Raw genomic sequence first — 27,060 nt, 5'->3', positions numbered from 1 at the left:
GAATCTACAAAAATTCAGAGAGAAACAAACACGAATTCGCTAACCAGCATTTTTATCTACCGTATCATCACGAAGGTTAGAAAAATCAGTTTAATCAAGAAGTATCGTGTTAGCAATTTTCCGCGATTTCGGGCCACCGTGCAAAGAGGCAAAGAACGATCTACGAAAAAGGCACGAAAGGAAGAAGAGCCGAAGCGAAAGAGAGACAGATGAAAAATAAATGCCGACAGCAGCTCGCCGAACAAGGTACGAAACCACGTAAAAGGGTCTTCGCATAATATGGGTAGCCCCGGTATCGGCGGCCTGCTGGCCGATAAGGAGGTTTTTCAGATACGATCTACAACCAGGTCGGTTAATTATATATTAATACCTTCGCGTGCAATCCTTGGCTGCGTATAGCCGGCATTAAGAAGCAAGGAACCCCTCCGGGGGTGACTCTCTGCGATATAATGCATGGGAAGAGGAAACGAAACCGCTCTTACCAGAAGATTGGCAAGAAAAAGGAAAACAGATAAAGAACTCTTCAACAGCTTTTAACAACTATTATAATTCCTCTTATTTACCATAGCGCACTTTTTTTAGACATAATTCTCTTTGTCAAATTTCTAATTATACTTTTATGTGAATTATTCAGACATATTGCTTTTTATGATTTCATGTGTCATCGCATACTACATATATTATATCACCGCGCATTACATCGCCATTAGATCTGTCTATAAAATGTATATGTTTAATATATATGTCTAGAGCATATGTCTATAAAAGAAATCTTTGTCCGGCAATATAAAGCGAAGATAAAAATTAGCTAATAAATCAGCACACTCTGAATTAAAATTAATAAACCATTTATACCCAGAAAATCTGCAGTACATAAATTAAGGAAGCGAGATTCAAACTGCAAATAAAAGTAATATTTCTGAGACGACCTTGAATATAAAGCAGTCGTGCCGTGCGCAACAATTATGCGCAATGAATTTATTGCGCTGAGTTCATTGTGAGAGCTGCATTTATTATATTGCGTTATCGAAAGCTGCATTTTTTCAGATCAAGTTGTGTAATTCGTTGACAAGTGTAACGAACTAAAAAATGGCTGATAAGCAGCGTTAAAGCGGCAACAAAAAGAACAATCGGTGTAAGGCCATAAAAGATTCAATGAATCTAAATGCGTTCATTGTTTAGCGGAAACGATCGCGAAACACGCGCAGGTAAAAGGGAGGAAAATTTCAAGACCCGTTTAACCTTTCGATCGAAGATTTACGGATTTTATTAAACCTTCATGGGAATTGTGATTTTTTCACCCCCCCGCAGATTAAAATTGTTTCGATCGTGTGTTAAATCCGACGAAAATTACAGTAACACGATATGAATCGCGATAGCGATGCCGTTTAACTGGAATAATATATGAAGTGCTAATTTAAAAATCCTTAATTAGCATGTTCGACGAGTTTCCCGTGATTTCGCCGGCAGATTAAACCCCGCCGAGATCGTTTGAACTACAGGGCCGTGTAATCTAATGGAAATAGAATTATTATCGCGTTGTTATTTTTCTTCTCTCTTTGTTCGCTTCTTTGCTCCTCGCTCGAGCTGATACGCACGCTACGCCGTAAATAATTGTTACTTTACGTACGCGAAAAATTGTTTACCGGCGAAAAGGAGCTTCTTTGTTACCGACCACCACCGGGCGCGTCACGCGTATCTGCGCCCCTCCATTTAATTCAACGCGAGATAATTAAAGCTTAATTATTTAATTCATCAAACCGGTGAATATCTTATACTCTTTTCTTTGCTCTGCAAATGCTAGGACTTCTATATTCCGCAAACCTTTTTCACCGATTTCTTTAAAAATTCTTCTAAAGGTTTAAAAATGAAATAAATTCAAGAATCAGGTACAATTTGTTATGTAAACATTTATTCCAAAATCGACACATAACCTTTTCAATCTCGAGATTTTGTGCGTATTTGCATTAAATATGAGAAAGGTTATTGATTCGAATGGCGCTCGATTGATCGAAGATCGTTACTTGTCTCCATAAATAATTGCCTAGAGAAACCATAAAACGGATTTAGTATTAATATATTCACGTCCGTTATGCTGATATTTCGTTAAAATTTATTCAGCAATTTTGCCAAATAGTCCAATAAAGCAATCCAAATAAATTCTCTCGAAAGAATATCAATGCTCCAAATGAATTTCGACTCCATCTTGTTTTAGTGGAATACGAAAATGGACGACACGTTCGGAAGAGCAAAAGAATCCTAGGTGGTCATATCCCGATTCGAGAACTTTCCCTCGTTATGTTTTCCATAAACATAATAATCGGTATTTATCCATCGGGGCATAATAAAGTTAAATAAATACAAAGCGAAGTTAAGTACAGCGATCGTACGGTAGATGAAGGGTACAAGATTAATTTCCTTAATTAAGAGCAACAACCACCGGGACTCGATAATTTTTCATCGATACACGAAGCTTCGGATCCAACAAAACAATGTTCCCGAGCGAACTTCCTCAATTTACGCAACACACCGATGCAGAAACACGCGTGTGCCCGTGTATCGATTACGGTCGCCGGGTAATCGGCCAACAATTATTGCGCAACAATTCGATCACAAATTTCCATATACTCTTAGAAATTACGTCGACCGGACGCGATCACCGCGTTTCAATTAAACCGGCGATTTATCCGGCACGCGGGTAGATGGCACACGTACACCCGCTTATCGTGATACGTAATTACGTATCGATGCCTCGAACAGCGTCGGTGGGCCGTAATTTAACAGAAATTGAGGAACCGGGGATCAGCCGTCGCGAAATGAGAAAAAAAGCGAGCGGAAGAACCACGTTGATCGGCAATAAATCAATAAACTTGGGCCACGCTGAAATTTAGCCCGCAGCACGCGGTATCGATTAATTAAAATATTTTCTCCTCGATCTACCAGCTAACAGTAACGGTTTACGTCAATTAAATTGACTCGTGAGACGTGTAGATCGAATGTCGATACGGAGACACCGGCTTACTGGATCTTTTGGAGAAACTTCCGGTTAGGTTAGATTACTTTGCTCTCGTGTTTATTTGGATCTTAGAAATTATTAGAGTAAATAGATTCGTTCTGTGTGTATACATACACTCGCAATGTTAACATAGATTTTTCTATGTCGTTTTGAGGAATCGCTTCAAATACCCTTGTGTTTGGACTCACAAGTTTGGAATCACAGCTGTTTGGACTTGTGTAACAGTGTCCTAAGACGTTCCTTTTATAGCTAATTTCGGATTTGCAAAAAGGAGTAATCACACGTAGATAAGTTAGGATTTGGAGGATGTTGGAACAGACTTGTTTTTTCGCAAAAAATTCATGAACAGTGACAGTTCACATGGTGCGTTATCATGCAACAGAAACCAACTTCACGGCGCTCGATATTCGCGTGGAATTAATAACGCGTACAACTACTACGCGGGGAATTAACACTAGATTGCCTAAGGCAGTCATTTTGACTGCTTTTCAATTTCAATTAGAAAAACAATTCTGTATAGAATGACACAGCTTCTTAGAATTTTGTGACTTTTTGTACAACATATAAATGCGTTTATTAATAATTGTAGTTACCTCCCCCCTCCTTCATTTCCGGTATATACATATATATGTGTTATATCTATATTGCCCCAAAGCAGTCAAAATGAATCAAAGTTTCAGTCTTTCTAGTGTTAATAACGCATGGAATTACGGTGTGTGGAATTACAGCTCGTAAGAATACGGTGCATGGTATTACATTGCGGGGAATTACGGCGCATGGAATTACGACGCGTGGAATTAATAACGCATGGATATGCAACGCGTGCAATTATGACGCGTAGAACTACGACGCGTGGAATTAGTAACGCATGGATATGCAACGCGTGCAATTATGACGCGTAGAACTACGACGCGTGGAATTACGACGCGTGGAATTATAGCGCGTAGGAGTACGACGCACAGTATTACAGCGCGAGGAATTACGACGCGTGGAATTAATAACGCAAGGATATACAACGCGTGAAATTATGACGCGTAGAACTACGACGCGTGGAATTACGATGCGTGGAATTACAACGCGTGGAATTATAGCGCGTAGGAGTACAGTGCATAGTATTACAGCGCGGGGAATTACGGCGCATGGAATTACGACGCGTGGAATTAATAACGCATGGATTTACAACGCATGGAATTATGACGCGTAGAACTACGACGCGTGGAATTATAGCGCGTAGGAGTACGACGCACAGTATTACAGCGCGAGGAATTACGACGCGTGGAATTAATAACGCATGGATATGCAACGCGTAGAATTATGACGCGTAGAACTACGACGCGTGGAATTACGATTGCGTGGAATTACGACGCGTGGAATTATAGCGCGTAGGAGTACAGTGCATGGTATTACAGCGCGGGGAATTACGGCGCATGGAATTACGACGCGTGGAATTAATAACGCATGGATATACGACGCGTGGAATTATGACGCGTAGAACTACGACGCGAGAAATTACTGTGCGAGGAATTACGATGCGTGGAATTACAGCGCGTAGGAGTACGGCGCACAGTATTACAGCGCGAGGAATTACGGCGCATGGAATTACGACGCGTGGAATTAATAACGCATGGATATACAACGCGTGAAATTATGACACGTAGAACTACGACGCGTGGAATTACAATGTGTGGAATTACGACGCGTGGAATTACAATGTGTGGAATTATGACGCGTGGAATTACAGCGTGTAGGAGTACGGTGCATGGTATTACATCGCGGGGAATTACGGCACATGGAATTACGACGCGTGGAATTACGGCACATGGAATTACGACGCGTGGAATTAGTAACGCATGGATGTACAACGTATGGAATTATGACGCGTAGAACTACGACGCGTGGAAGTACGATGCGTGGAATTACGACACGTGGAATTATAGCGCGTAAGAGTACGGCGCATAGTATTACAGATAATATTCGCCATTAACATTTTGTCCCTGTGGAACGAATTCCCGAAGTATAATTCCTTTAGAATCGTAAAAGCAAATTAACATTGTTCTCGAATTTTCAACTCGTACATAACCTAAAAATTTCCAACCTTCACCTCGAAAAGATCTTCATAGATCTCTCAGCTATGCATTATTAATCTGCACACCCCGTTGCCCACAAGTTAATTCTAGGGGCACTAAATTCGCCCGTCATTGTTGTAAACACATATCATCATCATCTGAATTGTTATAACGCGTTACACGCTAATTGCAACGCGCATTATCTGATTCTTCAATTAAACACTTTCACGCCTATTTATGATTTATCGCCCTCTAGTTTTTGTATTTCACGCAATACAAGATATCCGGGTTGTCCCCGTGTCAACGAGGCACAATAAAAAAAACTCGTGTACTATAATCAATTCCCAATGAATCAATGTCGAAAGTGAAATAACTTAACATTTAACGAGACACGGTGTTCAATTAGCTGTCTAATCGATCGAGACATTATTCAAATCGATTTCCTTTCATTCCATCAATTGAAGCGGCTAATAAATGACTCGAAAATAACGTTTTACTCATAAATCTGCAACATTCCTTTTTTATTATCGTCTCTGATTAGCGCGTAATACTTGAGAGAATGTTTTATGATAAAATAACTGAAATATGTAACAGAATTTAAAAATTGAAAGAAATGAAAAATTCTTGAAATTGTGAAATGTCTGAGATAATTTTTTCGTTTAATATATTAACGTAATATATAATATTTATATTTTATTATGGATGTTATACGGTAATTAATGTACTTAAGGCTGTCTACTGCTAAAATGTATCATCATTCACAAAATTGCTCACGCACCGTGACGTGATATGTTTTATTGGAATTGTAAATAATTATATAGGGTGTATTTTATTATGGTAAGTCTTCACTATAAAATAAGTAAAATACCATATTTTATTTAGTATAAAAATAAGCAAAATTTTTTAAACTCCGTTCACCTGAAGTTTTCATCAAATCAGGAAAAAAATGATAACTTGAAAAATAGATTGGCATTTAATTATAAATAAATTGTCGTTTACTTATTAATATCATTAAATGAAAAAATTATATCGGTATTTTTCACAAGTCTTAAAATTTTTAATTTAAATTTAATTTTTTCACGAAGAGGGTGGAATACGAAGAAAGTTTAATCGATTTATTTTCGAGCTCCATGGGCCACCCTGTATAGATGAAAACGAAAGAGAAACGTACCCGCCCATGATGGGCTACGATTTCAATATTAACGAAAGATCGAGATCTCGATCGAGATAATGCTAACACGCGCATCGAGCTACACTTATCACGATCCCGGGCAGACGGTGGTGCTTCTTAATTTGTTTACATGATCGTCACTATCATTATGCGAAATGCAACGTTACTCTATCCGTTGCTTATTAAAGGTATACGCAGGTACGTAATTTCTCGATTGCCGGGTTACGGAATTTTCTTGATCGCTTCTGCTTGTCGAAAATTAACTGCAAACGGCGAGTCGTCATTTTTATTCGGTTAGTCCTCTAAGATCACAGGTATTTCCTGCTTCAATGTTACAGAGTTACAAAAATGTTAAAAAATTGAAGGTTACAAAGAAAAGGTAAAAATTGAACGTTACAAGGAAAAGTTAAAAATTGAACATTACAAAGAAAAGTTAAAAAATTGAACATTACAAAGAAAAGTTAAGAAATTGAAGGTTACAAAGAAAAGTTAAAAAATTGAAGGTTACAAAGAAAGGTTAAAAAATTGAAAGTTACAAAGCAAAGTTAAAAAATTGAAAATTACAAGAAAAAATTAAAAAATTGAAAGTTACAAAGCAAAGTTAATAAATTGACAGTTGCAAAGAAAAGTTACAAACGTGAAAGTTACAAGAAAAAAATAAAAAATTGTAACTTACAAAGAAAAGTTAAAAAAATAAAGGTTGCAAAGAAAAGTAAAAGAATTGAAAGTTACAAAGAAAAGTTAAAAAGTTAAAAATTACAAAGAAAAGCTAAAAAGTTAAAAATTACAAGGAAAAGTTAAAAGGTGCAAGATTTTTGTAGTTTCAATAATTTCTTAAAAGTCACAGAACAAAATTTTCTATATTCGTATTAATTCTTTCAAAAATTGCGATACCAAATTTTCTATGGTAAAATTCACTAAAAATTACTAATGTCAGTGTTGCTGATAATAAAAGTCGAAATATAGTATTTTAAAATGAAGTGAACTCTGCAATCCACTCACTGTTAAATAACTGCCTTCCTAAATCCCTGTCTTCCTAAATTCCCATCTTCCTAAATCCCTATCTTCCCAAATTCCTATCTTCCTAAAATCCTACCTTGCTAAATCACTATCTCTCTAAATTCCTATCTTCCTAAATTCCCACCTTTCTAAATTCCCACTTTTCTAAATTTCTACCTTCTTAAATTCCTATCTTCCTAAATCCCTACCTTCCCAAATTCCTATCTTCCTAAATTCCCATCTTCCTAAATCCCTATCTTCCTACATCCCTATCTTCCTAAATTCCTATCTTCCTAAATTCCTATCTCCCTAAATCCCTATCTCCCTAAATTCCTATCTTCCTAAATTCCCACCTTTCTAAATTCCCACTTTTCTAAATTTCTACCTTCTTAAATTCCTATCTTCCTAAATACCTACCTTCCCAAATTCCTATCTTCCTAAATTCCTAATCTTCCTAAATCCCTATCTTCCTAAATTCCTATCTCCCTAAATCCCCATCTCCCTAAATTCCCACCTCCCCAAATATTTAAATTCCTAAATTCTCAAACACATAAACATCCACACCTCCACTCCCAAAATTTCGAAACATCCAATCATCAATCGAACAATAAAGCAACGTTATCTCACAATCAATGCCACTAAAATTTTAATCCGCTCTCCTTAATAAACCTTCCCCTTAATAAAACTTCCCCTCAAAAAACTTCCCCTAAATAAACCTTCACCTTTTTGCAAATGTCACCACGTGCTGAAGCATTTCATCATTTTCAACTAAGATAATTAATAATTCGTCCAGGTAATCGTTTGCATCGAACGTATTTAAGAGAACGAGTAACACCGAAGAAAAATGTGAATTCGCGTGCCACAGCTACGCCTACCACGCTACGCACCCTTTCTCACAACCCTAATTACTAACCACGGGTTGTTACCCCATGGCGTGTCATTTGCCTGGCAATATCGTATCAAAGTCTTCGCGTGTGATCGCGAGTCAGTCGATTGTTTTAAAGTGTCGATTCTAGTAAGATCTCTTTATCGTCGATCGTATGGAAAAATTGATGGTTATCGGGGCGTTCAGGGGAGAATTATTTATGGGGAGAATTGTTACTTTTGATGACTTGGGAGTGCGTTGGGGACTGGGGTGTTTGTGATTAGGTTAGGTTCGGTTTTTTGGTTTTTAGGTTTGGCATTTTATTTATGTAGGTGGTTTCTTGTGGTGCTTTATAGGGACAATTTGAGGAATATTCGAGTTTGGGGATTTATTTAGTATTTTGGGGATTTGAGGATTTTAAGGAAGGTTGAGAGTTTGGTGATTGCATGGCTAGTTTGGAATTTGGGGATTTTAGGGTTTTGTACTTTGGGGATTTGGTGATTTTCTAGTTTGCTACTCTGGGTATTTAGTGACATTCAAGGTTAGTACTTTGAGGGTTTGGTAATTTTAGAGTTCAGTACTTTGGGGATTTGGTGATTTTCTAGTTTACTACTCTGGGTATTTAGTGACATTCAAGGTTAGTACTTTGAGAGTTTGGAAATTTTAGAGTTCAGTTCTTTGGAAATTTGGTAATATTCAAGGTTAGTACTTTGAGAGTTTGGTAATTTTAGAGTTCAGTACTTTGGAAATTTAGTAATATTCAAGGTTAGTACTTTGAGAGTTTGGCCATTTTAAAGTTTAGCAATTTGTCAATTTGGTAATCTTCAAATTTAGTACTTGACAAATTTGTAAACTTCAAATCCACAAATTACAATGATAAAATTCGAATGAAATTCATGGTTATATTTCTAACACAAAATTCATCCAAATTACACTCCACATTATTTTCTAGTCAAACATTAATATCCATATAGAATCAAACTAACCAAATTCTTGCTCCAATGACTAAATTCAAGTCTACTTATCATTTGATAAAATTCATTTCATAAACTTCATCCAAATTACACTCTAAATTACTTTCTAGTTCAAACATCAACGTCCACATTGAACCAAACAGATCAAATTGCTGCTCCAATCATCAAATTTGAGTCTACTTATCATTTGACAAAATTCACTTCATAAACTTCATCCAGATTGCACTCTAAATTACTTTCTAGTTCAAACATCAATGTCCACATTGAACCAAACAGATCAAATTGCTGCTCCAATCATCAAATTTGAGTCTACTTATCATTTGACGAAATTCGTTTCATAAACTTCATCCAAATTACACTCTAAATTACTTTCTAGTTCAAACATCAACGTCCACATTGAACCAAACAGATCAAATTGCTGCTCCAATCATCAAATTTGAGTCTACTTATCATTTGACAAAATTCACTTCATAAACTTCATCCAGATTGCACTCTAAATTACTTTCTAGTTCAAACATCAATGTCCACATTGAACCAAACAGATCAAATTGCTGCTCCAACCATCAAATTTGAGTCTACTTATCATTTGACAAAATTCACTTCATAAACTTCATCCAAATTACACTTTAAATTACTTTCTAGTTCAAACATCAATGTCCACATTGAACCAAACAGATCAAATTGCTGCTTCAATCATCAAATTTGAGTCTACTTATCATTTGACAAAATTCACTTCATAAACTTCATCCAGATTGCACTCTAAATTACTTTCTAGTTCAAACATCAATGTCCACATTGAACCAAACAGATCAAATTGCTGCTCCAACCATCAAATTTGAGTCTACTTATCATTTGACAAAATTCACTTCATAAACTTCATCCAAATTACACTTTAAATTACTTTCTAGTTCAAACATCAATGTCCACATTGAACCAAACAGATCAAATTGCTGCTTCAATCATCAAATTTGAGTCTACTTATCATTTGACAAAATTCACTTCATAAACTTCATCCAGATTGCACTCTAAATTACTTTCTAGTTCAAACATCAATGTCCACATTGAACCAAACAGATCAAATTGCTGCTCCAACCATCAAATTTGAGTCTACTTATCATTTGACAAAATTCACTTCATAAACTTCATCCAAATTACACTTTAAATTACTTTCTAGTTCAAACATCAATGTCCACATTGAACCAAACAGATCAAATTGCTGCTTCAATCATCAAATTTGAGTCTACTTATCATTTGACAAAATTCACTTCATAAACTTCATCCAGATTGCACTCTAAATTACTTTCTAGTTCAAACATCAACGTCCACATTGAACCAGACAGATCAAATTGCTGCTCCAACCATCAAATTTGAGTCTACTTATCATTTGACAAAATTCACTTCATAAACTTCATCCAGATTGCACTCTAAATTACTTTCTAGTTCAAACATCAACGTCCACATTGAACCAAACAGATCAAATTCTTGCCCCAATGACTAAATTCAAGTCTAAGTGTCATTTAACAAAATTCATCTCATAAACTTCATCCAGATTGCACTCTAAATTACTTTCTAGCCCAAACATCAATTTCCACATTGAATCAACCAACTCAAATTGCTGCAGCAATGCTCAAATTCAAGTCTACTAATCATTTGACAAATTTCATAAAAAGTCGCCTATAATATGAGACTCTAACAAACATCCTCACAACATAAATCAATGAAATCTCCTTGAAATTCATAAAACTGACAATTTCCGGCGTAGTAAAAGCGCCGCCTATCTCCACCACAATATTTTCCTTCAGATCAGACTTCCTTCTCCGCTCAAACAATAACGTCTCTGTTCCAGCAATCTTTTCACCGTTCCTACGCAACCCGCGTGCAATCTAATCAAGCCGGAGTATTTTAATTTAATTACCATGAAAACATTGTTTCGACGTACGGAGGCGCTCCGATATCTCCGCACCGCGATAAATCGGAATTTAATAACTAATTGCACGTAGAGTCGCGAGGGTAGCGTTTTCGCTGGCCTGATAAATTATTGGTGATTCACATCCGCTCGCTATGCACGCGCGACCGATACCGGCCCTCGTGATAAACAGCTTCGTTCCATCGCATGCAACACAATTACGCGAAAATTACGAGTTAGGCGAGCTGAAAAATACGGATGCCGAGAGACACGCCGTGGGTGACTGTCTCAAGGATTTCCATACGCTCTATGCTGTTTTTATTCCTTTTTGCCCTTTTTATCGGTGACAGACTACTTTCAAGGAATCTATGAATAACTTGTGGAAAGTCAGATGAAGGTTTCGATGTCTGTTTAGAGATTTGTGTTAGTGTTTCACCGTTTTTGTGCGGAGATTTCGATGAGTGGTCAGGAAGGTGCAAGGTACGTTTCGGGCGAAAAATTCAGAGGAGAATTTTGGGATTTTTTATAAAACTTGAACTTTTGTAATTTTTCAAGGTAAAAGTCAGGGATGTGAAACTTTGAATGTTTAAAAAATTTGAGAGGTTTTATTGTACAATTCTTCCTTGTGGAAGGTTGAGATTTCTATTTAGAAAAGAGCTGTGTTTCGGTTTTTGTGTGGAGATTTCAATGAGTGGTCAAGGAGGTGCACGGTATGATAGCTTCAAGGAAAATTTTACAAACCTTGCACCTCTGCAGTGTTACAAGTTAAAATTCACAAACATGAAACTTTGAATCTAAAAAGAACTTCTATGAAACTAATTTGACAAAAGTGAAACTTGATTTGAATCACTAAAAATTTGAATCGCTAGAAGAAATATATAAAAAATCGGAGAAATGAGAAAGAGTCTGATTTTAAAACGGCTCCGAGCACAGGGTAGAATATTGCTAATGTATCAGTTCAATCTCGAGTAAATGAGCAGCAGTCGGAACGAAAAACACCCTTCAATTTCCTCGGGGAAATTGATCTCGGTTCCTGCGATAATCAAGCGGCGTTGAATCTGGCGTATCATCACGGAATCGTGGCGCCCTTTTTAAAAACAGGCGATCATTAAAAACAATACGCTGGCGGCAAACCGAATCGCTCTAATAATCACGAAACAGGGTGCGCAAGTATCAAGATCAACGTGTTCCTGGCGATTCGACGTGCGCCCGACAATTTGCTTTTTCTCGCCACGAGCTTCTTCCGTTTACACGGAAATTCTTCCAATGTGGGACATGTGCGATTCGTTTCGATAAACTTTGCCATTTACACTCATACACTTGTTATTTGGTATAACAGTGTCATAAAATGTTCCTTTTATAGTTAATTTCAGTTTTGCAAAAAGGAGTAATCACACGGAGATAAGTCAGAATTTGCAGAATGTTGGAACAGACTTGTTTTTTCACAAATGTACATAACACCCAGATAATATTCGATAATATGTATTCCTGTTTGGACTTCTTTACCTGCGAAGAAATTACGGCGCGTGGTGTTGCAGCGCGGGGAATTACGGTGCTTGGAATTACGACGCGTGGAATTAATAACGCGTGCAACTATAACGCGTGGAATTACAACGCGTGGAACTACGACGCGGGGAATTAATAACGCATGGAATTACAATGCGTGGAATTATGACGCGTAGAACTACGACGCGTGGAATTACGAAGCGTGGAATTATAGCGCGTAGGAGTACAGTGCATGATATTACAGCGCGAGGAATTACGGCGCATGGAATTACGACGCGTGGAATTAACAATGCATGGATATACAACGCATGGCATTATGACGCGTCAAACTACGACGCGTGGAATTACGATTGCGTGGAATTACGACGCGTGGAATTATAGCGCGTAGGAGTACAGTGCATGATATTACAGCGCGAGGAATTACGGCGCATGGAATAACGACGCGTGGAATTAATAACGCATGGATTTACAACGCATGGAATTATGACGCGTAGAACTACGACGCGTGGAATTACGATTGCGTGGAATTACGACGCGCGGAATTATAGCGCGTAGGAGTACAATGCATGATATTACATCGCGGGGAATTACGGCGCATGGAATTACGACGCATGGAATTAAGACACGTGGAACTACGACGCGTGGAACTACAACGCACGGTATCATAAAACGTTCCTTTTATAGCTAATTTCAGTTTTGCAAAAAAGGAATAATCACACGGAGATAAGTCAGAATCACCAGTCGTTAAACAATATAGAAAAAATAAAAATATCAAAAGAACGCATAAAAGTAAGAAACGACTAGAATAGCTATCCGACAACGACAGTTTTCCCGAGTGCAAAGGGTTAATCCACCGTGACCGAGTTGGAAGGGATGAACTCTCGCCAAAGTTGCAGAGAAAAGGTAATAAAAGGAAGATCCTTATCGGCAGAGACAATTAGCGAAGCACATAAATACGACGTATTTATAGCCTGTCAGCCGTATCTTTCCCACTGCTTCTACGAGAACCACCCCTTTTGTACTAGCCACCCCCTTAACAGCAGCTATTTCATTAACGTTGCTCAGCGTTCTGATGCACTTTTCATACTGATGCACTGACACACTTTTCGTAATGTGTACGAAAGTTCATGTAGGAAGTTTCCATTCGTTACACTACAAATAATGTTTAAGTAAACTCACTGTTGTGTACACATTTTGATATTAAGAATGGGGTTAGAAAATGAATGAGCAAATAAAACATATTTTAGTAAAAATCAATGGTAAACAATTTTGAAAGTGATTAATGTTATAAATTATAAATTGTAATTTCAGAGGAGAATCTGTGAAGAGGTCATTTAACCCCCTTTGTAGTTTAATATAAAAGAAGAATGTATTAAAAAATATTACAAATATTTCCTAATACCAAAACTGCGAAATTTTAATATTTCACATTTCTGAATCCGAAAATTCCCAATCTTAATAAATATTTCAATACTAAATCTAACAAATTCAATCTAAATTTTCCAAAGATAAAAATTTTCTAATTCGCCAATTCTAAAACCTAAAAACTTCATATCACAAAGAGTGTAAATATCCTAAAAAAAAATTCAAAAATTCTACTAATATAAAAATCTTGACCTCCCAAAACTAAAAAACAATCCTAAAAAATGTCGTCCACTAAATGGAACAAGTTCTATATAAAACATCGTCGAAGAGCGCGTTTTTTGCAGCGTATCTGATGCACAAACTGGATGAAGACATCAAGCGGCCATAAAACGCGTCGCGGCCGTTTGTGAAATGATTTCGTGCACGAGAAATCCCGGCTCTGATGTATTACGAGAAAGTCCACGGTTGCTCGAAAGAAGCCTTTAAAGGCTGAAACGTTTCTTGATCGTAATAGTGGTATGACGTTTAAATTGCAGTACAGTGGCAAAATCGTAGTACACCGACATGATTGCGTGGAGCTCGCATGCAACTTAATAACACGAAATTTATGACGAATCTTCTAACCCCTTTTACCCTTGCTCGATCCACGGGTCTCGTGCGTGAATTATCGCCACGACATTTCGTGTTTGCTATGAATTCAATTAACTATTTCAGTTTTTTAAGGGGACTATATCTCATTCTGCTGCAAATCATTTTTAAGGAATTGCGAAATATTTTATTAATATATTTGTAACAATAATTTTTAAGAAATTACTATTTGGAAAAATTGCAGACAATTTTATTGGTACACTTGTAAAAATAATTTTAGAGAAACTATTTTTGAAAATTGTAAAGTATTTTATTAATATATTTGTAGCAATAATTTTTAAGAAATTACTATTTGGAAAAATTGCAAACAATTTTATTGGTACACTTGTAAAAATAATTTTAGAGAAACTATTTTAAAAAGTTGCAAAGTATTTTATTAATATATTTGTAGCAATAATTTTTAAGAAATTACTATTTGGAAAAATTGCAAACAATTTTATTGGTACACTTGTAAAAACAATTTTAGAGAAACTATTTTAAAAAGTTGCAAAGTATTTTATTAATATATTTGTAACAATAATTTTTAAGAAATTACTATTTGGAAAAATTGCAGACAATTTTATTGGTACACTTGTAAAAATAATTTTAGAGAAACTATTTTTAAAAATTGCAAAGTATTTTATTAATACACTTGTAACAATAATATTACACACAGTATCATGCAGACATAACCTCACTATTAATATACTCAAATGACTGCAAGGATCTTGAAGATATTTAAAGAATCATCTTCTGTATTTCATTAGAAGCAAACAATGAAGAAGTACACTGACAATGAGTACAAATGAAGGTTCAATTAATGCAAGGTTCTTTAAAAATTTGTGAAAGTGATTTTGAAGTTCAGTCTCAAATGGCTGCCAGATCTTGAAGACAGCTTCTGTACTTCAGCAGAAGTAAACAATGAAGAAATACAATTACTGATTGCAACTGAAAGTTCCACTAATGAAAGGTTCTTTGAAAATTTATGAACTTCAGCCTCCAATATTATGCAATTTTAAGAATGTGTTTGATTCTGAGGAGGAAGTCTCTGAGTAACTTCTGTAGGAGCTTGAGGAGTTTCGAACAGCAAAGAGACACGATTTAATGGCATATGATTGTGCGAATCGCAGTGAATAATAGGGAAAAGGTATGCCGAAGGCCGAGGACGATTCAATTTGTCGGTCGCGGCGCGAGTTTCTGAAGGCCCGTGGCGAGATTCACGTTTGCGGCACGCAAAGCTTGAAAATTAGCTCGTGACGTGTGTTGGTGAGATCGTGTAGAGTGTTAGGAGCGTTAAGATGAAAGAGGAAAACGTAGAGCGTCGGAGGGAGACGGGCGAAAAAGATCCCGAAGGAAAGAAACGAAAGAAAGAAGTTTTGAAAAGGGACTAACGACCGGCAGTTAACAACGCGGCTCTGAAATTGCTGGTTGCCTGCTGCATCCTCCACGGCCGACCTGGCTGAGAATTATTAAACTGTAGTTTAGTTTAAATTAAGTTATTACCCCGAGACTGATACCCCGTACGTTTCCTCGCCCCTTTACCTACACGACTATGACCCCGTCGAACCCGAACGATCTGGACCCCTCTAGGAAACACGCCGATTTCTAGCTTCCCGACAACAACAATCGATCGTTGCCTTTCATCGAATAGGAATTATCGCTTTTCCGCTTGGAGCAACGCACGATCGGAGGCACGAGAAACTTAACCAGCTTGAGGAGATGTTGAGAATGATGATTGAAACGATATCGATCGGTAGTATGGGTTTTTGAATGGGAAGTTTGATATTGGATCGAATTTTATTGGGACTTGTATCGGGTGAATGTATCGGTTAGTTTTTATTGTTAGAGGGTCCTAGATTTTCTTGCAAGGGACTGAAGAGTGGACCAAGACATACGTGTGTTCAAGATTCATATGTGTACAAGATTCATATGTGTACAAGATTCATATGTGTACAAGATTCATATGTGTTGAATATATGAGTTCAAGATACATATGTGTTGAATATATGAGTTCAAGATACATATGTGTTCAATATACATATGTGTTGAACGTACATATGTGTTGAACGTACATATGTGTTCAACAAGCATATGTGTTCAACATACATATGTGTTCAATATACATACGTGTTGAACGTACATATGTGTTCAACATACATATGTGTTCAACAAGCATGTGTGTTGAACATACATGTATGTTCAACAACCATAGGTGTTCAACATACATATGTGTTCAACAAGCATATGTGTTCAACATACATATGTGTTGAACGTACATATGTGTTCAACAAGCATATGTGTTCAACACACATGTAACTTGAGGGCAAGTACTTGTATAACAGTATAATACTAATGTAATATATTAAATTAGTTCCAAGATATACATATGTGAAGGTGTGTGACAAGTGTAATTATTAATTTCGATGATATAAATTGTATTTATTAAAATTAATTATCATAGTCAATTTTTAATATCATCAGATATTAATTATTATGTCAATTGTTACGTCCACTTGGTTTATCAATATCAATTACTATATCAATTATATCAGTATGAATTTTTATTGGTATTCATCAATATTAACTATTAGATTAATTATAGTTACCAATGTCAATTACTATATCAATTATGCTAATCAATCTTAACTTTCAAATCAATTATGTTTATCAGTATCAATTATTACCTCAACTATATTTATCAATGTTAATTATTATATCAATTATGATTATGTCACCTTTCAAATCAATTATATTCATCAATATCAATTGTCACATCGACTATATTTATCAATATCAATTATTATATCAATTGTGTTCATCAATATCAATTACTACATCAATTATGTATATCAATGTCAATTTTTACATCAATCACGTTCATTATCTATTATTATATCAACTACACTTATCAATGTCAATTACTGTATCAATTATGCTTATCAATTATGTCTATCAATGTCAACTATTACGTCAACTATATTTATCAATATCAATTATTATATCAATCATGCTTATCAATATCAATTCTTACAAAAAATTCTTCCAACATCTAAATATTACAAAAATAACTATTTCTATCAAGTTTTCAATCATTTCAACCAGTTCAGACCTTTCAAAACTGCACCTAAAAAAATTGTCAAGAAATTTCAATTCAAATCCAGAACTATTTAAATTGTCAAAGCATCAACACCGCGAATATTCAAATCCCAAACGAAGTATTTAAATTTGAAATGGTTATTGATTCTCCCCGGATAATCCGCAAAATTTCGATTTCATCGAACACTTTCTACGAAGTACTTAAATCTAGAGTCCTTCGAGCATCGATGACACCTCAATCATTATCCCCGGGAGTACTGATTTCGTCAACGAGCGTTCACACCGGATTCCCGCGAAACGAGGTGGATGATGTCTCTATTAATAATCGAGAGTTGATTGAGCCTCGCGAGTCGTTGAAGTAATCGTCGGGGATCAGTTTTCGAGATCCTAATATCCAGGAAAAACGACGTCCCTTAAAGGGGAATGACGGCCTAACGGAGTGGCTTATATTTCGAAGGCAGCCAAATGACTTCAGCTTCTTAAAGAAGCGACCGTCCCTAGCATCCTGTCATTATTTCACGATTAGAGGAGGAACGATCATCGAGAGGATTGACATAAAAAGCGACGAGCGAGCTGGAAACCGGGATCATCCGATCGAATGATAGAAAAACGACCAAAACAAAGATTGGAAATTATCGAGTCTCCTTCACAGAAGCTCCAATAAATTCCCAACGAGTCCAATTTTGAATATCAACTCGAGGTAATTAATTTAATCAATTTTTATATTGTAACTGTGTATTAGTGGAGACCACGATTATGTTCATTGCACAATTTTAATTATTCTCATTTTACATTGAATGATCTTTTGGGTTTTCATTATTTTTTTGTTTCTTTAGCAATGATTTTTTTGTTTCTTTAGCGATGATATTTTTATTCTTTTATCACATATACATGTATGCACATACGTGTACTTGTATATACATATACATATATGTACATATGTGTGCAGTATAAAATTGACATATATGTATGGATACATATATGTACATATGTACGCAGTACAAAATGTACATACATATGTGTATGTATACACACATGAACATATGTGTGCAGTACAAAATGTACATATGTGTATGCATGCATACATGTATGTGTTCAGTACAAAATGCACATATATGTATGTATACGCACTTGTATGTTTACAGTACAAAATATGTACATATGTATAGACACACACATGTACGTATGCAGTACAAAATATACATATATTCATATGCATACATGTGTGCAGTAAATTTACACATATGTATACAATACAAAATATAGATTTCTCAGTAAAAAAATCTGCAGAATTTTGATTATAATATCCTTCATAAAAAAGAAAAATCTTAAATACCAAAAATGAAAAAAAATATTTTAATTAAAAAAGCGATGAAATGTGAGAGTACAAAAAAAATTGGTATAATTGCACGTAACGTAAGCTGAAATAATTGCTTGAACGAAATTCACGAAAAAAAATGGAGACCCGATTAAAATCTTTTTAAAACAACTTGAAGTTCCCGGAAAATCGATGGATTCCGTCGAAGCATCGTTATTACTGAAATAACTCAATTATCCTCGACCGTCGATTATAATTAATTCATAACAAGTATCCTCTTGGAACAGTCCCCGGCGATTAATTGATCGTAGACGATCGAATGCAGAATTTCAAGTGATTTGTCCGTAAAGTAATAAAGGGAACAATAAAACGTTGATCGATCATCGATTAAGAAACTTCGATTACTCCCTCGTTTAATTAAATGTCGACGGGAGCCAGCGAATATAGTTGGTCTTGGAATACTTGTCAATTACTTCCTCGTCGATTAAATCTCCTTAATAATTATATTAGAATTAAATGTTAATTACGTTCAAACAATTCGAAGTGTTTCGTAGGTTTTTTTCTTAAATGGGTAACTGTTAGATGTATACAGGAAGCGAATGTTGGATATTGTAAATGTGGAAATGCGGGTTAGGGAATTTTAGATAAGATTGGATAATGTGAGTAATGATGTGGTAAATGATTATTATATTCAATGATGTGTAACGGGTTTATTGTGACCCATGGCAAAGATCAGTTGAATTAGAACACTAGTTTGTGATCCAGGATTTTATATCAATTTTAAGGATTCTGAAAATTTTGTATTTTTGAGATTTAAATAAGTGAAGTTCCCAAATGTACATTTTTCAAATTCACAAATTTTTAAGGGTTCAAACACTTGAAGTCATAAATAACTAGTTTGTGAAATTTTCATATATCCAAGCTCGTAGAATCTCAAATTTTTCCAGTGTTCAAAGAAAAAAATCCCTAGATCCCAAGTTTCTATATTCACAGATTCTCAAGTATCCAAATTCTTAAACAAAAGATCCCTAGACTCTGAAATTCTCACATATTCAAATTAATAAAACTACAAATTTTTCACACTTTTCAAAGAAAAAAGTCCCTAGATTCCAAGTTTCTAAATTCATAGATTCTCAAGTATTTAAATTCCCAAACTTAAGATTCCTAGATTACAAAATTCCTACATATCAAAATTACTGCAACCCCAAATTCAAAGTTTCTCAATTCTCAAATAATCAAATATTAAAATTTTCAAATTCCCTAGATCGAAATCCTCAAATTCCAAAATTTCCAACTCCACAAAACTCTCAAATCCCCAAATTCCTAAAGTCCCAAATTTTCTAATTTTCCAACTCCTTAATTGTCAAAATTTTAAAGTTTTATGTTCCCTAAATACAAATTCTTTAATTCCTAAAATTCCTAAAATTCCTAAAATTCCCAAAATTCCCAAAATTCAAAAAACTTGGAATCCCCAGAATTTTCACAACTGAAAAATTCCAAATTCTCAACTTCCCAAAATCCCCAAAACTTGAAATCCCTAAATTCCTCAAATTCCCAAAATTTGCACAACCTGAAATCTCCAAATTCTCAACTCCCCAAAATCCCTAAAACCTGAAATCCCCAAACCCTCAAGTCCCCAAAATTTCCACAACCTAAAATATTCCAAACTCTCAACTTCCCAAAATCTCCAAAACTCAAAATACTCAACTTCCCAAAATTTCCAAAGCCTAAATTCACCAAATCCTCCAAGTATCAAATTAAAAAAAAAGTTTGCACCGTCCCACCATTCAAATTTCCCAAGTCAGTCAAACCTAGACGAAAAGATAATTACATATCGGCACAAAATGAGCAAGAACTGCTGACTAACAAAGTCAGTTTGAAACAAGGTTGATGAAGTCACTCGTCGGCTTGAAATGGCAAGAAAGAAAGCAAGACACTTCATCAGAGATCTCTCACGCCTGTCAGACATGACACGTTTATCTTAAACAGTGTTACGTTAAACACTCGTGGAACTAATTAGTTAGGTTGTTCACTTGTGGTTCGCGTTACGTGTGCTTGGCTACGATAGTCAGCCCATTAGCGAAATTGGAAAGACGAGTATCTCGAATGCAACATCATGCTGCACCAAATTTCATATATTTCTTGTATTCTTCTTCAACGTCTCATTTCTCACTTTTTGTTTATTTAAATTTTTTGGTATTCTTGTTAGGCTTTTCAGAGGATGGATTACTAGTATGATATTAATATTAATATCAATTTTTAGGTTAAGAAGTTTGTGGGCAGTCAAATTTTCTTTTGATCTGCAGGTTTAGAAAGTTTGACATTTTTGAGGTTATGAATTTTTTAATTTTTAGTTTACAGATTTTCTATGTCACAACTTCTCTGACTCTCAAATTTCCATGTTCGAAGATTCATCTTTCCAAATTTCCAATTTGAAAATTACAAAAGACATCAAATTCTGAACCTAAAAGCAATGTCCAGATTCTAGATCTACTTTTCTCTCTTTCCAAACTGCTAAATATACAGATCCCCAAATTTGCAAAAGATAAAACTTCCAAATTATTAATATTACCAACACTTAAAACTAGAATCCTAAATTTTCCAAATTGCATAAATTAACCTCTAACATCCACCTCACATATGAAATTAAAAAGCTCCACCGATCACATTTTGTATCACCACATTATTACCTCACCAAAATTAATATTTCAGCAAACGTAAAGCAGGCCAATTCCGGTAGATCGCAAACGATAAAGATGACAAGATGGTGCGTTTAGCAGAGGTTTTCACAGGGAAAAAAGGCGAAACAGGATAGAGTTAAATGGCGCTCCCTTCGAGGCATAAACAAGCGTTAGGGACATGAATGGTATCACGTAAAAAACAGATTTCCACCCTCGATCTCGTACACGAAACGTGATTTCAGCCCGTCAGCTCAAAGGAAGGGTGGAAAAAGGGCGTTGCGGATTGGGGCTAACCCTGTAAGCGATCCCATGGGCTCGTCAAGAACGATCTTATGATTGACCGCGTTACGCCACTCCCTGAAGACCATTTTTCCGAACGTATCTTCGAAATAACCTCGGATGGAATCCTCTGTGAACAACAGACGTTTGGAACCGATACAATGGGTTTATTTTAACTTTTGGAATGGTTTTGTGGATGTGGAGTGTTAGGTGGCTGCATGGTGGATGTGGAGGTTTAGGTGGCTGGGTTTGAACGAGTCGGAGACAATGTTGGGTGAGACTATATTGGAGGATATTAGTCTTTGTCGACATTTTTGGAGACTGTAGTAGTGTGGATTGATAAGGCTGTGAGATTTGCGCTCGAAGGGTGACTCTCAGTCACCATTTTATTTAATACATTAATTTGAAATAAGCATTTATTAACTGATTCTATAATATGACAGGTGTGATGTATAAACATAGAGAAAGAAACAATAGTGGAAATTATTAGTAGAGAAATAATAACCTCATTCATTTGATTTTTTAATTAAGTTTTACAGTTGCTGTTTGCAAACAGTCAAATTACGTTCGAGCGCAAAGGGATAACATACTTGGGTTTGAACGGGTCGGAGACAATGTCTGTGTCGATGGATGATAGTTTTATATTATATTAGTACTTTCGACATTTTTGGAGGCTGTAGTGTTATTGTATTGATGAGGATGTGAGATGTGTAATATAACATACTTGGGTTTAAACGAGTCGAAAACAATGTCTGTATCAATGAACATTAATTTTATATTATATTAGTACTTTCGACATTTTTGGAGGCTTATGTATTGATAAAACTGTGGGATGTGTAATATAACATACTGGGATTTGAATGTGTCGAAGACAATTTCTATATTGATGAATATCACTCTTTGTTATCATTTTTTGAACCTGTATTATTATGTATTGATGAGACTGTGAGATGTGTAATATGATATACTTGGGTTTGGAAGTGTCAAGTATAATGTTTACGTTGTAATTTTTCTTTATGGTCAAGTTCAGGCCCAGCTATATTGATGATAAGAATCAATGAAACTGTGAGATGTGTAATATGATATACTTGGGTTTGGAAGTGTCAAGTATAATGTTTACGTTGTTTTTTTTCTTTGTGGTCAAGTTAAGGCCCAGCATATATTAATGATATTCATGGATGAGACTGTGAGATGTGTAATATGATATACTTGAGTTTAGAAGTGTCAAGTATAATGTTTACGTTGTTTTTTTTCTTTGTGGTCAAGTTCAAGCCCAGCTATATTGACGATATTCATGGATGAGACTGTGAGATGTGTAATATGATACACTTGGATTTGACAGCGTCAGATATAATGTCTATATTGTTATTTTTCTTTATCGTCAAGTTCAGGCCCAGTTATATTAACTATGCATCGATGAGTTTACAGAATGTGTAATACAACACACTAGGTTTTTAAAGTGTCAAATATAATGTCTACGCAGTTAAGTATTATTTTTCTTTGTCAAGTTTAAACCCGACTATGTAATATTATGTATCAACACATCTATAAGATATGTAATATAACAGACTTGAGTTTGAAAGTGTCAAATATAATATCTGCACAGTTCAGTATTATTCCTCATCGTCAAGTTTAAACCTGACTATATAATATTACGTATTGATACATTTATAAGGTGTATGATATAATAAACTGAGGTTTAAAAGTTAGAAACGTCCACAAAAGTTAGATGTCCATCGTTAGGTATTATTCTACATCTTCATGTTCTGGCCCAACTGTGTAATATTACTCATATGTAGAATATATGATAGTATGTGTCTATATCTGTCAAAGACAAGGTCTGAATCATCAGATACTATTCTTTATCACTTTCAAGCCCAAATGTGTAATGTTATAGTCGCATAAATATGTAGAATTTATGAAATTACACATCTGGGTCTGAACTTGTCAAAAACACCCACCTTGACACGTACCATTGTTTATCACTACTTTTAAGTTTAATAGTATAATATTAAGCTTCAGTGGTCCATCAGATACACATTTAAATTTATAAGTGTTAAAAATAATTATCTAGATAAATAATATTCTTCATCAATACTTTCAGACCCAACAATGAGTCTGTGGGATGAGTAACACTTGGGTCTAGTGTAATATTACACACTTGGGTCTGAACCTATTAAAAGCAGTATCCACCTTGAAAAATACCATTCTTTATCACTACATTTAGAATTAACAGTATAATATTAAGCTTCAGTGATCCACCAGATACTATTACACATTTGAATCTATAATAAACAATGTCTATTCTTCAAAGTCCATTCTTCAAAGTATATTCTTCATTACCTCTTTCAGACCCAACAATGAGTCCATAGAACAAATAACTCTTGCCTCTACAAATATTATAAACAGTCTCCACCAATAATTTCTAATCCCAATCCCGTTGACACGCGTAATACTTACAATCTAAAACTGTCCAGAAAAACTAGACCTGCAAGTGAATATAGAAACCCGAGATGAAATGATTTAAATCTACACTCAGATTATTCATTAATGAAAACTTGTGGAAAGATATTAAATAAAAGATCTATGTACAAAATAGCATATCCCAAGGCGATATCGCGTAAAAAGTTCAAACGACTCTTCTCTATCGCAATTATTTACAGATCAAGTATTTTTATTTAGACGCATACTAAAATTATCGGAGAATTAATTTTCTGTGGCAAGCATATTTGAAAGGAGTATGTGGGTTTCGATTTTTCCTGCAACCCGCTGAAAAACCAGCTCCCCTTATTAGTATACGCCACCGTTCAATTATCGGGATTGCGATTAATTTACCGACTGGATATAATTGCAGTTTGCAAAATCAAGTATGCGACGGATGCAAAATAAATTTTCAAATCAAAGATTTAGACGAAATTAAAAAAGCAACAGTTTCCGAGAATCTTCAGAACTATCGATGACAATTAATCGAAGCGACAGTGAAAACATACGTTACGACTCGATTGTTCTTCCACTTTATACTTCGCTGTAAAATGAAAAGTTTACAGCGCATAATTAACGCCATTAGAGAAACTCGCTGGAGCGTAAAATTACACTCCCGGGTGGTACATCAAGAAAATTTAAAAATCGCCATTTTATTACAATAAAATAGTAGTTTTGGATGAACTTTGAATGTCACAAGAAAAGAGGAGAGTCCGACTTGCACTATCGAATATTAACACTCAGAGAAGTGTCCCATTCCCGAAATATGTCAACCGGGTAACTGCTAATTCAACTATTGATACCAAAACCTAACACCAGGTTACTTGAAACTCTGGTTTATACATCGTGAATCTAAAATCTAATTTTCCAAGAACAGAGGGCAACATCAATTACCAGGACATCGCTACCAATTACGAAACGAGCCGAATCATCCACCAAACCCTTGCTACCTAAGCATATTTCCAGGCCCGCCTTCCTTCGCAGCTGCGTTTGAGTAAAAAACGGGACCAGTTACCTTTCTTCTCGTCATCCTCGTCGTTGTGATCGGCACCATGATGAAGATGATGGGCGGTCGGATGATGGCCAGTTATCGCGGGCACCAGAGGGTGGTTCCCCAACGCAGGATGTGGATGATGAGGATGATGATGACTGAGGAACCTGACAGCGGACACAGCCTGCATAGTCTGCTGTACCTGGCTCTGAACCTGTCCCAGGACCGGATGATGCGGCGGCCATCCTGCCAGATGAAACGGAAACACGGGTGTCGCCCTCTGGAACAGCCTGGCAGGTGTCAACAGTGAACCGCCGGAGCCAGCGGAACCGCTACCAGGAGGCAGTGGAAATGACAGACCGCCTCCTGGTTCCAGGACCATGTTTGGTACCAACTTGACGACCGTTTGTCTCTCCGTCGGAGAGATTTCACTTCTTTTGCATCTATGAACCTCTCGCTAGGTCAATCTCCCGTTCACGCTCATCGATGCTGACAACCGTGAAGGTAGTTGCTGCCACTAGATCGGCGGAACGTGCAAACTCTGGGCCAAGGTTTTTCTGCCTATCAGACCTGTTTGTTTACATCTTTTTGAGCGGGGTACCGATGTTCGCTCAGCCGTCGGGTAGCTTACTTTGTAACCACCTTCTTCAAGTACACTGTTCTTCGGGTACAATCATCTTCTAAAACACGGTCAGTCCAGTCCCTTCAGGTTCCACTTCACTTTGATCACCCGGACCTGGTCGAAGAGTTCGAACACCGAAAATGTGATCACAATCCCAAACAAAACACAGGTCCCACACTTCGGACACTTCCTGACAGTTAGAACGAAAACACCGATCAGCTGAGATTAGGGTCCGAATTCGGCCGAGTATACGGATTCCAGGGATTCCTTGGTGGCAAGGACCTGTTAGTGTTAGAACCACTACGGCACGAGCCAACGGCACAGCACTATCTGCCTGGTGAGCGAAGTCAACGGCTCCCCTCTATTCACGGAACCCAAACTGGTTCGGGTCGCCACCCAGGCGCTCGCGATTGGACGCACGCTCGGTGGGTTCACGGGTGCCTCTCTATTCCTGGCCAATCGCCACGGACGGATTACGAAAGGGACTCCGCCTCGTGGACGGTTTTTTTGTCCTGGAATTGAATCGACGCCCCTTCCTTCCAGTTATGGGATCAAGGTGGGGATGAATCAATTGGTGGCTGGCCTGAAAGCAGCCGCAAGATGGCTCCTCCCTTCCCCGACTGTATTCGGGAAAACCACCCCTGACGGAACACCCGACACCCGTCGACCTTAACGTCTAATTCAGCCTGGAAGATCCACTCGCACACCTTTGCTCGACTTGTGGACATTTTTCCTGAAAATAATAGGGTTCGTTCTCCACTTCCTTCGGCGGATGCCTTTAAATCACGGTGGTCAAGGTTATTTCAAAATTTTACTGGGAAACTCTAAAAATTTATTGGGTGATCTTCAAATTTGATGAGGTCTTGAGGTAAATAGGTTAACTTCGAGATAATTTTGGTGCATTTACTCAATGTGGATTTTCTCTAATTTGTTACGAAATAATTAGATAAAATTATTGTAGAATAATTAGACTTCTAGTGGCATATATTTTAACAAATATACAATTTTAGGAAAATAAATATAAATCTTTAGGAAACTTTCAGATCTGTCTGATCATAATTGTGATAAGAAATCAACTCAAAATGTCTGGAGTGAAT

General features: G+C 36.3%; 1 protein-coding gene across 1 annotated transcript in view; it reads right to left on the bottom strand.

The window, feature by feature from the left end:
- Positions 1-26,631, bottom strand: part of LOC100877366 (uncharacterized) — a 58,441-nt gene extending 31,810 nt beyond the window's left edge. Inside the window, exon 1 of the mRNA XM_003705428.3 lies at positions 25,366-26,631. Within this exon, the coding sequence (XP_003705476.1) occupies positions 25,366-25,723 (358 nt within the window). The 5' untranslated portion in view covers positions 25,724-26,631. The remainder of the gene's footprint in view (positions 1-25,365) is intronic.
- Between the last annotated feature and the right edge of the window lie 429 nt (positions 26,632-27,060).

Source organism: Megachile rotundata, chromosome 8, assembly GCF_050947335.1.
Source record: "Megachile rotundata isolate GNS110a chromosome 8, iyMegRotu1, whole genome shotgun sequence".
Lineage (NCBI taxonomy): Eukaryota > Metazoa > Arthropoda > Insecta > Hymenoptera > Megachilidae > Megachile > Megachile rotundata.
The sequence above is the reverse complement of the archived record's forward strand: the minus strand, read 5'-3'. Positions and strand labels throughout refer to the sequence as shown.